The sequence below is a fragment of the Neolamprologus multifasciatus genome, chromosome 15 (assembly GCF_963576455.1).
Source record: "Neolamprologus multifasciatus chromosome 15, fNeoMul1.2, whole genome shotgun sequence".
NCBI lineage: Eukaryota > Metazoa > Chordata > Actinopteri > Cichliformes > Cichlidae > Neolamprologus > Neolamprologus multifasciatus.
The window spans coordinates 39381403-39393308 of record NC_140453.1 but is presented as its reverse complement, the minus strand read 5'-3'; the positions used below and the strand labels follow the sequence as shown (position 1 = coordinate 39393308).

Sequence of the window (11906 nt, the reverse complement as noted above, 5' to 3'; positions counted from 1 at the left end):
CATGTAATTATCAGCACTTAAATGTAATATTCTGATAGTGCCTTGGTGTCAAGGAGAAGAGTCTCTAAAAGGCTGCCACTTCATCAACAAGCAGATCAGATGATGAAATAACAACAGCGTCCACTGTGTCTGTTTCATATTTGGAAAACCCTCCTTTTTCATTTTTCTCCCTTCAGAGTTTTGTAAGCTCACCAGTTTAAAAGACAGCCAGTTTATCGAAGAACCGATACTTCATGGGATTCTGTTTCCATAGGTTTGATTTGACTGATGAGCCAAATATCACCACCGGTCTAATGGTAAATATGTGGCCAATATTTATCTCTTGTGACACATCAATTATGTGTAAGCTAAATGTTCAGAGACCGTGTGAAAAGAGCTAAAATACTTTAAAACTCTTATTTATAGAAGACATTTTTTACTCTGTAAGAGTAAAACTCCAGTCCTCGAGGGCCAGTATCCTGCTTAGTTTTGAGATATCCCTGCACTACCAGCTGCTGATTAGCTGGATCAGGTGTGCTTTGCCAATAAGAAGCTACAAGGGCAGGTTAGTTGGAAAATAAGCAGGACAGTGGCCCTCCAGGCCTGGAGTTCGACACCTGTGCCTTATGATATCAGGGGCTGTGGCCAGCGCAATGAGAAACGTCAGACACAAGCATGCAACCTTTTTTAAACTTACCAATAGATAAAGTACCTTTGGGTTTGGGTGGGACAGGACCGAGGAATCCAATGTTGTCGTAAAAGTTATGGATTGCACCGGGATTAAAGTGTGGTCCTGTACACAAAAAGAAGGAGAATGGAACCAAGCCTTTCCCACACATTTCACCGCATGTTGTATTTGTATAACTATGCACGTGACATATAAAGAATCTTGAATCTTAAGGGACAGTATTGCAAAGGTATTATGTACTAATAGGATTAAGCATTAGAAAGTGCTGTTTGGGAAGAATGTACATTAGAGAGCACACCCACACATTATGAGTTAAATCAGCAGAAACCTACATGTTTGAGATACACTCATCAGGGCTCCATTCATTCTGGGTTATCTCATGAGCAGCAAAAGCTGAAACAAGGAGTCCAGAGAATGGGAGTTTGAATGTTTAAGATATCTAATTCATATCTAGACTTGCATGGCAGCCACTGGATGAGTAACAAAAAGTTGAAGCTGACTCCACAAGCTCAACAGGTTCCCCTATGGAAACTGAGTCTTACTTCCTCTAGATAGATCTTGTTAACTGAGTCAGTTTAAAATTTTAGGGAGGGGCAAAAATCTCACTGCTATTATATCAAGTGGTGTGTGTAATTGTTGAATGCCAAATATGTGACTAAAGTTCAAATTCGAATAATTAGCCTGCCTTGCTCCGAAAAAGCACTTAAAAAACAGGTTCTGAAAGAAAATATAATATCTTCCAGGAGTTATAGGTAATCTTCTTTTTTACATCACACATGAACAAAGGTTGCAAACAACACATAGCGTGGAGGATGCTAACAGCAAGTCAGTTTTACAGTCTTGCAACACCAAAAACTTTTATTTGTATCTTTGTTTCTATGTTTTTTCCCCCTTACTGCAAACTGTGGTCAAGTGAGTATAGGACAGGCAATCGCTGTCAGCAGATACCTAAAGCAAAGGTATCAGTATTGTATCCAAACTGCATTCAGTGTGATCAGTGCACCCCTACATGTAAAAACCATTTGGATCCATTCATCTTGATGGAGCTTTTCCATCAAGATGAATCTGTTTCTGAATAGCAGCTAAAATAATAAGGATATCTATGGAAGTGCCATGTATGATTTGCAACAAAGGAGTCATTCACTGAAATTAATAAATACATCAAAATTTCACTGTTTTTTAACAGTCGGTAATACCTTAACAAAAATGATTCTGTGTTGTGATTTTAAAAAAAAATCCCCAAGGATTATTTATGCCTTCCTTTTCACTTGTGCAGACTCGTTAGGCAGCGGCAGTGATCTGTCGGTAGTGGAGTGCTGCCAGGGGACCAATAAATCCCTTGTTACCCACCAGCTACAGGATGCAATTCAGGAAGAACTGGTAGTTAGCAGCACAATGGTAGCACTTTGGCTGCATGTGTCAAGAGGATGTGAGGAGGCCAGAGTGATGTGCTATTGCTGCCAGGCCTCAATCTGATCTGGCCTGCTTCATTTAATGACTTACTGTTGGCTTTATAATCTGAAAATACACGCAGATACAAATAAATCAGAGATGGTGAGTCAGGCTCGTACCTTTTGTTTGAAGAAGATCAATTTCTTTGCTGAGGCAGTCTATATCAATCTGCAATGACCTGTTTTGGGATCGCAACTGCTTCATTTCATCAATCTGAAAGGGAAAAAAGAAAGGGTTCAGACATGTAGCTTCAAATGTAGGCAGCTTGGAGTCAGTGACCTGTGACCGTGTCACAAGGAGAGCTGTTCCACTCTCCTCAGTAAACAACACTGAACCAAAGAGTTCCTGAGCTCAGCACCACCAACCAATTAACCTTCCTCAGCTACTTTCTCCCCCACTCTGTTGACTCAACCCGATGAAAACAGCTGACTCGACATAAAGCAGAAAGCACCTCTCTTTCTAAACCCGCAATATTACAACAAAAATCATAGACATAAAGCTGTGCAGAAAATAAGAAGGGGTGTTTTCTTTTTTCTGAAAGTAGCTGCACAGCTCTAAAATGAACTGCAAAGTGAATCAGACAAAGTGTGTGCGCTATCAGCCAAATCATAAATGAACCCTGTAATCAACATATTTTCAGGGTGTAGGAGAACTGATGTGAATGGCAATATGACCCAGATAATGTGGTTTTGTCTATTCAGCCTTTTATCTATCAATAATAACCAGAAGTACATTTGGTTTCAGTTATGCTGATTCTTTAGCATTTTTATTTCTAAATCAGCTGCTGATAAAATCATAATAAACTGTTTTTGTTTATAATCTGTTGATCTGCCAGTAAAAGTTGTGGGTTAGGAGACTTTTGACAATTCTCCTTTTCAAAGATTAGAACAATCTGACTGGTTTAGCGAAGAGATCATTACCAGATTTCTACCCAGTTGAATACCTACGAGATATTTTGGACAGATGTGTTAAAAACTGCTCTCCACCCCAAAGATCAAAACAACAAGTGAGGAAAATGTTGCAATGGGCAGTGAAGCTCTTATGGCAGTCTGTTAGGTAGCATTTATGCATGTTATGTTAAATGCTATTTAGAACCTGTGTAAGTAATCTTAAGCCTGAACACCAAGCAACACTAGCTCACAGTTAGCTAGCTAACAGCAGCTCCACCTAATTAGAAATATCACCAACTTCATGCACCAGATTCAACTACAAATGTTGTTTTTTTTTAAAAAAGACACTCCCACAAAAACATTTCCTTACAGAAGGAATTTGGGAAGCTGAGTTCGATCTCTCCAGACGTCTCCTGGTCAGGTCATTCTCCATTTCATTGACCTCTTCTTTTAGTTTCTCCAGCTTCTTCTTCTTCATCTCCAACTCATGCCACAGCCTCTCCATTCGGGCCTTCTGATGCACCAACAATGCTAAAAGAAAAGAGACAAACACAAAGAAGACTCAGTAACAATTATTGTTAATGAGAAATGACAACAATTTAACCTGATTTATAAAGGAAGGAGGTTGAAATCCATGAAAAGTTCAAGAAAAACTCTCATTTATAATAATTATAATAATGAATTGCATTTATATAATGCTTTTCGAGAACCTCAAAGCGCTGTACAATTCCATTACTCATTCATTCTCACATTCACACACTGGTGGAGGCAGCTACAGTTGTAGCCACAGCTGCCCTGGGGCAGACTGACAGAAGCGAGGCTGCTATATCGCGCCATCGGCCCCTCTGGCCATCACCAGTAGGCGGTGGGTGAAGTGTCTTGGCCAAGGACACAATGACCGAGACTAAGTAAAGAACAAAAAAAAATGCTGACAACAAGCCATTCAAGCAGCACTGTGCTCGTGGGTATAAAGTAACAACACATTTTCAAATGCACCACAGACTGCACACAACAGTCAAACCAGTTTAGATAATTCTCTTCCCATAAAGACAGCCTTGTGTAAGGAGAGACGGCGAAGCAACATTTGAATCCTCACTGCTGCCTTTCATCACCTATTGTGGTAACACAAGGAGATGAGACCTATTCTGATTAGCAAACTGCTGCAGGCAAATTCTGCCTTAACCATGCACATAATGTACTCAAGTCTCTACAGTACATTTCCCATAATTCATTAAAGTTCTTGGACTTTCTGACAGGTGGCAACACCTCCTTCACAGGCATTCTACGATAAACAATTCTCTCCTGCAATACACAAACACACGCCACTACACGCTGAGGAGTTATAACATGATGGCCCACGGAGTCCTCCAGTATTTAACTAATGTACCTGATTCATGGATGTGAGTGAAACATTATCAGGTGAATCAGTAGACTTGTATTAAGTCGATTTTTTTTTTCTTTGTTTTCAAAAGGATAAAAAGAATTAACAGGACCAGTAGACATTACGATTGGCAGGAGTTCAACAATCAACGCCAGGTTTGTTTACCAACTCCACTTGTAAGGTTCCCTCCAACTTCATCCACTTCCTGAAGATCAAAATCAATTTGATTCGAGGCTGTTATGACATAATAGATGACATCCAGCAAACACTGGAGAGGCAAACTGCGATGAATATTTACACACACACACACACACACACGTTACTTTACTGACTACTGGAAGTGATAAACTGAGGTGTCTCTTGCCATCCATCTCCTCCTGTGTTCCCTCTCCTCCTGCTCATCTGCAGCCTGGTTGTTTGGTCCATGCTACCACACATTAAGCACATCTGCTGAAGTGGACCCAGTGCAGAAATGCCTTAAATATTTGTTCTATTTGTCAGCGACAGGTGACCTTTTTGGGTGCAAAAGAAGTCGGAAGTCGGCTCTTCTCAATAACCCCCTGTAAACATTTTATGGATAAATTTATGTTCTAAATTGTCTGACGCGTATTTAGTAAATTATGGTCCTTATTAGAGTTAAGAAGGACAACGCTTCATGTTCGGCCAATGTTATAATTGACAAGTCACTGTCGTAAAGGTGTGCAGCATGTACGATAGACATCACTCACTGCTTTTGGACTTTGCATTTAGAAGTGTCATTGTCACTTTTTTGTCCAAAAGGGGTAAAGTGCCAAGTTACTGGCTAAAATTAACAATGCTGAATAACCAGCTGCAGCCGTACACTGTACTGGGACTGAAGCACAAACTTCAGTAATTCTCCAGTAAGGTACAAACACTGCAGAGCAGTTCAGTTCAGTGACAAACGAAACTGTGGCCCAGCCCTGTGTCAGCACACCTGTCAATCAAGGTGATCACACCCACAACTCCAGAATTCAGATGGATGATTTACCTATACAAAAGTGGTGTTGCCCCAGAGGGCAGAACAAACTGTTTAACAGTTATGCAATACCACTAATGTTATTCCACTGCCAGACAATAACACACATTCTTGGTGACTGATGGTAGTTAACACAGTTATGTTCAACTAACAGTTATGTGGTGACAGGTGTGTCTGCATAGCACCAACTTCCAAAGTGACCTTGCCAATCAAAACAGTAGGGGATAACATTTTCCCAAACCAGTGAGGATAAACTGATGGAAAACTGCACTGATGATGGTCAATCGTAGAGGCGGCATGCCTGGTGTGAAGCCCCTCTTGGTGATAGTCACCACAGTGCAGGAGCCATAGCTGCTGACTCACTCATAATACAGTGAAAAGCCCAAAAAAGGAAACAGCAGTGTGCTCTGACATGTTTGACTCACACAACAGAATCTGCAAGTCTCAGGCGCTGGTGGAGCAAATGCAGCATTTATTGTGGAGGACTCACACTAGAGTCATGATCACACCGGCCCCCACTCAGCGAGTCACCTTTGCTTTTCAACTTTGTGGAGATGAACACAACATGTTTACACTATGGCTGAACAATACTGACAGCAAGCATAGACAGTTTGGCTCAGGAAATGCACTGCAGAGGATCTTATGGAAAAAAAGCAGTATACTTCATAGTAAAATGACTTTCTTGGCAGAAGTCTGTGGAAAAAGTATTTTGGCCTACTGAGAATAGCAGAAACCTGAATAATATTTGTTAATAAAAACAAAACTCAAATGAGATCAACATACACAGGAGGACTGTTGAAGATATTAACCCTCTTTACCTTGGCTACATAGTCAATAAACTGTAAACCAAACATTTCTAACCAGATTTCAGAGGTCTATATGAAATACGATTCACAGTGTAAACAATTTCTGGAGCTTTGTGTCTGTTCAGTAAAAAGCTGAACAGAGAGCAGAATAAGTCTATATATAAAGCATTATAAAACAGAAGATGCTTTCTATGCAAACAACTAAGAAATGCTACAATGTCAGCATTGTAAAAATAGTACAGGAGTAATTTTAAAATGGAAATGACCTTTATTATTGATGCTACTGTGTATTTCTTACCTTGTGTGTATGCTGCATCATCAGAGCCCATGCTGAGTCTGCGAGGTTCACTCTGTCTCTCCCGGTGTGGCGAAAGTGGGTCTGAGAGATGCTGAGGGTCTGTCTCCACAAAGTGGTGGTCTTGGGGTAGGCCGAGGAGATTGTTGACATCAAAAGTCGGGGACACGACTCCAGGGGACACAGCTGGGGGTTTGTTAGGAGACACTGTGATTTTAAAAGTGTATTTGGTGTTGGGCTGAGTGACCACCACGCGTGGGGAAGAAGCTGTACCCCCTCCTCCCACAGAGGGGCGAGATTTAGGTGGATGATGGTGGATGTAGGCAGGGCCCATGCTCACTTGACCCCCTATGTTCCTGGCCCCTGAGGGCCCCTGTAAGGAAGGGTTTGTTGAGATGAAGAGTGTGTGAGGACTCCTACCCAACTTGGACTGTGGGCGGGAGCCGGCTGAGGCAACAATGACTTCCTCGGAGGGAGTGGTAGCAGCAGTAGAGATGTAAACAGTGGGACCCGAGCCTCCGATTGACAGAGGGGTGGCAGGGACAGAAGCTGCCCCAGCAGATGAAGAGGAAGAGGAAGGGCAGGAGGACGTGGAGGATGAGCGGGGCCCGCTGCTCGTCCGCAGCACAGCTGTTGTAGAATTGCTCCTTTGGGGAGATTCAAGTTTGATCTCTATCTGATTCTTCCGTGGGCCGGTGGAGATGTTCTGGATATTGTACTGGCTGATCGCCGACAGGGAGCTGGGCATGACCGAAGAGGAGGAAGAGGAGCATGATGAGACACCAGAGGAAGAGGCCTGACTTCCAGTAGGAAGAAAGGAAGGCGCCTGGGGATTTGTAGGTGAGCTGATGGGCATGTAGACGTGAGAAGTTTGATGGCCCTGGGTCTGGGGCTGTGAGGTATGAGAGGAGGAGGAAGAGTGCTGAGTGCCGGACCAGGAGCCGGACAGGGAGGAAGGATGTGAGATCTGGTAGATCTGCTGCTGAGGCTGGGAAGTGGGGCTGTACTGGGCCCTGCCTCCCTGCTGCTGGTGCTGGTTTTGCCGTGTCGTACCGGACTGGCTAACATAAGGCCGGATGTAAATAGAGTTACCCTGTGGACTGCTTAGGCCCGACTGTGGCCCACCATGTATGTGCAAAGAAGTAGGGGTGTTGCGTCCTGTCTGGATGTTAGGGGCTAACGTCACGGTGATTGGGTTGAAGCGTGGTGTCTGCTGGGAACCCATAGCTGGTGCTTTGCCACCCAGAGGGTAGAGTCCAAGGTGCTGTGGAGGCTGCGGTTTACGCGGGGGCTCCATCACGCCAAATACATTGAAATTGGAGGGCACCTGCACTGGGGCTGACTGGGGCTCCTGCTGAAAGAAGTCACTGTTAGTGGCCTGGCCTGTAGAGAGGGGCCCTTCGCTCAGGCTGTGGGCCAGAGTCCGGCTGCCGTTCATTCTCAGGCTGTCCCGAACCGGGCCCACATGCACATTCTGAGGCTGCAGGTCCAGGTTCAGCTGGGTCATGTGATTATGGAGCCTGCTGAAGCTGGGGTCGTCTGAAAAGCTGAGGTTCCCTTCTTCGCTGTACAGGTAGCCCGGACTGACCTGGGACAAGTATTCACAGCAGGCGTCTAAATTGTTGTTATTCTGCAGGAGAGAGAAGAGACAGACTTGTTAGGCAACATGTGTGTTTGTTTCATGTTTACTTCCTTACAGGAAGATGAAAAAACTAAGATGCTTACACCATTTCCATTTTTGAGAATAGCATTTTATGGCCAGGTTGAAAGAAATAATAATACACAGGTACTGAAAATACAACACAATACGCAGACCTACAACAACTATTGAAAAATTGTATGCAGGGATCAATGCTGTAACAAGGGGCGTGGAGCTTGTTTTCTTGGCAGCACCGCTGTCATGCAACAACTAACATACGAACCACAACTTCAGTAGCTCATCCAACTCATGAGTCAACATAATTCACAAGTTACTGCCAATAAAATGATAAAAGAGACCTTGGCATCAATTATGATGAAGACCTTTGAATTGATCATTGTGTGCAAGTTTAATTCTTTTTCTTTCTCTCTTTTTTTTGGGCAAGTTTAATTCTGATTAATACTGTAGATGGTGTAGTAATTCTATAGGGGACTGACAGAACATGGATGCCTCTCCATGGCATAATCTCTTTGGTCTTTCAGGCACGGGAGTTAAAATTAGTCCGTTATTCATTGTTAAGACACAAAAGTCCCTTTTCCAGTAGTACCTACTTGGATCGACTCGCCACGGTTCAGGGCTTTTCATTAGTACCTGGTACCAGGTGATCCGAGTAGGTACCAATGGAAAAGGAGCGAAATTGATTTGGTTTAAGATGAACCACCAGCTGTTACTCCCAACTCTACAAACTTGAACTACACTTTAGTCAATTCACTCAGTGAGTTTTGGTGTTTCTTTTTGTTTTTGTTCTTAAATGCGCTACCAGATCATATCACACTTGACATCTTTCTAAACTGCGACAACTGATTTTCACCAATCAAAAACCTTGTTTTAAAAAAATAATAATAATAATAAAAAAAAAACTAAACAAAAAAACCCCCAACAACCTGATAATCAACCCAACTCATGTAGTTCTTTCATCCAGAGCATGAGCATCCAGAGTATACAAAATACTGGACATGTTTTATCAAGGCTGGACTAAAGATACTAATTTCTTTAGAGTCATGTGAAAAAACATAACCTTGGTTGCCCAAGCACAATCAGGAGGTAAGCTTACACACTGCATCATTTTGGCCCACTCTCCTTTATGCCATAACATTCTTAGCTGAATTCATTATTAGTATACACTACTATCCTGTTCCCAGGCATGAAAATTGCTTTGTCTTATTCAACAGCTATCTCAATTTATGCTGTTTTCTTTGTTGCGTTCACTTCTAAGACACCAACACTGAGCTACTGACAGTTGATACAAAACACACAGACATGAAGCAAAAACACCATAAATGATGTAGACTTTATTTTCTTTCACATAATTGCGAGCAGAGGTGTTTATAACGCCCTTACCTGCAGTACACACTGGGAGACAACACCTTCTGGGACTTCAGGGAACTTTTGGCGCAGGTCATGCAAAACCTGAATGTCAATCTGGTGGCTTCCCTGGGCCATTCGTATGATGCCAGGTCTGTTTGTTCTGTTCAGCACACGGGGAAGTCAGTCTGAGCAGCAAACCGCCTTCATTTTGAACATCTTCTAAATTGAAACAAAGAAAGGAAGGAGAGAATCTGATAAGGAAACAACACTCTCTCGTAGTGCTTCTGTCAAATAGAAACATCTCTTTCTCTGTACAGACAATACTCTGACCACCATTTCACCATTATGAGTTGTATAACGGTGTTTTGTTAATATTCAGTAAGGAATCTGTCCAAGAGGCAGAAAAGGAGCAAACGTGGTCTATTGCAAATTTTCTCTAAAAGACATCCGTCAGCCGTTTGAGGTCGACTTTTTCATTATTGCCTGGGAGCTTTCAAAACAGAATTTCAGAGATGTTCAATGAGAACAGACAGCATTCATTTCAAAAGCCCTTCTCCCCACAAAGCTCCTTAATAAAAGAGTAGCAAAGGGAGGAAACCACCTCCAACTGACTACTGAGAAAAAACAGCCTTTCCAACTCATCTCAACATCAACATTCACTTATTACAGAAAAGAAAAGGGCCTGAAAACCAGCGTAGTGTGGATGCACATCTTCATATAGACAGGCAGCTGTGCAGAACAGTTGATTCCTCAGAATCCTACTGTATGATAAAGACCGAGCTAAAGGGCTGCATGCCATTTGTTAGTTTCCCTTCCTGCACACATAAATGTGAACCACTGAGAGAAACACAGGAGTACATTTGTGAGCCACAGTAATAATGCTGCTGCTTTGTTATGTTTTACAGCTTTTGAACAAAGCACTGTTGGAAAATGACTAAACAAACATGAAGAGTATGAAACTGCACATTTATATCTCCAAGCTAAACTTTTACAGAATAACAATGGACTTAATTTTTTGCCCCTTTAGTGCAAACTAAACATTTCTCCTTCTAGGTCTTCAAATTTGGTCTAAAGGGAATCTTTGAAGTTGTTACTTATGTCCTCTCGTAATTTGAAATTCACTACATACTTGCAACAACAGTGAATGCAAAAATTAAACACTGCCAAAGCATTCTGACGTCAGGATTCATAACCACTTCGAATGCCATAAATGCTCTGTTCTGTAAGCACAGAAGCCCCACCAACCTGGTCTTCAAACCTGTATGTGAGAGGCAGCCAATCACAACAGTGGGTTAAAGAGAGTAAAGCCTTACAGAGGGAACAGCTAAGCCAGCATGTTAGTTTGTAAAGTGCAAAGTTAGTCTAGTGGAGACTTGAGCAAATTAAACACATTTAATTAAGATTACATGTGATATTTATGGTTTGAATAAAAATTTACTGATGCATCTCGATATCAGAAGCACTTCTATATTGGTATCAGCAATTATCACCCCTGCTGACACTAGCTGATATACAGTAAATAAAATACTGATATCAGGGGCTGACGTATTTGCTGTCTACCACCAATTTTGCTTTGGCTATACATTTTCATAGGCAGTGAGATGAAGAGCTAAAACACAAAACTCAAAAGGTGAAGCACCTACAGAAACCAAACAAACGAGAAAGCAATACTGGTATCATCTATCTTTCAAACTGTTGCATCGGCCCTGAATTTCACAACCATGTTTGCCTACTTGAAAAGGATTCTGCTGCAAGAAGTTAAATTCTACTTTTGGCACACACTTCTTATATTTAGTGTACCATCAGTAAGTCAGCTTGTATTAGTAAACACTTTTCTGTATAGTTCAAAATACAATAAACACCACGGGCTCCAAACCAGGACTAAAGAAAAAAAGAAAGAAAAAGAACAGAAGCTGAGTATGTTTTATAAGACCAAGTTGGCTGGTAGGTTGTACTTCATTCAACGTATAAGCTTTACTCATACCTGGGAACTTGCCAAAGCAACCACACTTTACTACTAGCCACTGTGCAATGTCTTGAGCAGTCAACGCACTGCAGTCATCTTTCCTGCAAAAAACCTTTTCTATAATCCCGCTTCTCCACCCATTATCCTGCTGTGTGAAGGAAGCACAAGCAGACAAAAGTGAACACAGCAGCCATGAGAACTTCAAAGCGTTAGTTCATGACAGCCATGTTTAGTCTTCTCCCACACTTTTCTTCTAACCACACTCTTTCGAAACAGCTTTCAGTGGGAGGTTCAAATATGCCAATCACAACATTGTGACACATGAAGCACACCCTGTTGTGTTCGACGCCAGTCAATGCTAAAAAGGAATTAGTGATACATCTCAACAGCAATCCTAACATCAGATTTAAAAGTGAAATCATTTACAGACACTTAAATATACTTA

The 11906-nt window shown here is 42.0% G+C and overlaps 1 protein-coding gene across 6 annotated transcripts in view; it reads right to left on the bottom strand.

The window, feature by feature from the left end:
- The window catches only part of tab2 (TGF-beta activated kinase 1 (MAP3K7) binding protein 2), a 45982-nt gene that overhangs the window by 1876 nt on the left and 32200 nt on the right, over positions 1 to 11906 (bottom strand). For 2 of the 6 annotated variants that reach the window (XM_085132306.1, XM_085132303.1), the window contains 5 exons: positions 9529 to 9714; positions 6492 to 8118; positions 3380 to 3540; positions 2239 to 2332; positions 677 to 772 (listed from right to left, as the gene is read on the bottom strand). In XM_085132306.1, coding sequence (XP_084988432.1) covers positions 677 to 772; positions 2239 to 2332; positions 3380 to 3540; positions 6492 to 8118; positions 9529 to 9630 — 2080 coding nt within the window. In that variant the 5' untranslated portion in view covers positions 9631 to 9714. Of the gene's footprint in view, positions 1 to 676; positions 773 to 2238; positions 2333 to 3379; positions 3541 to 6491; positions 8119 to 9528; positions 11902 to 11906 lie in introns of those variants that run through there. The other 4 variants (XM_085132307.1, XM_085132305.1, XM_085132308.1 and 1 more) reach the window with 3 other exon arrangements.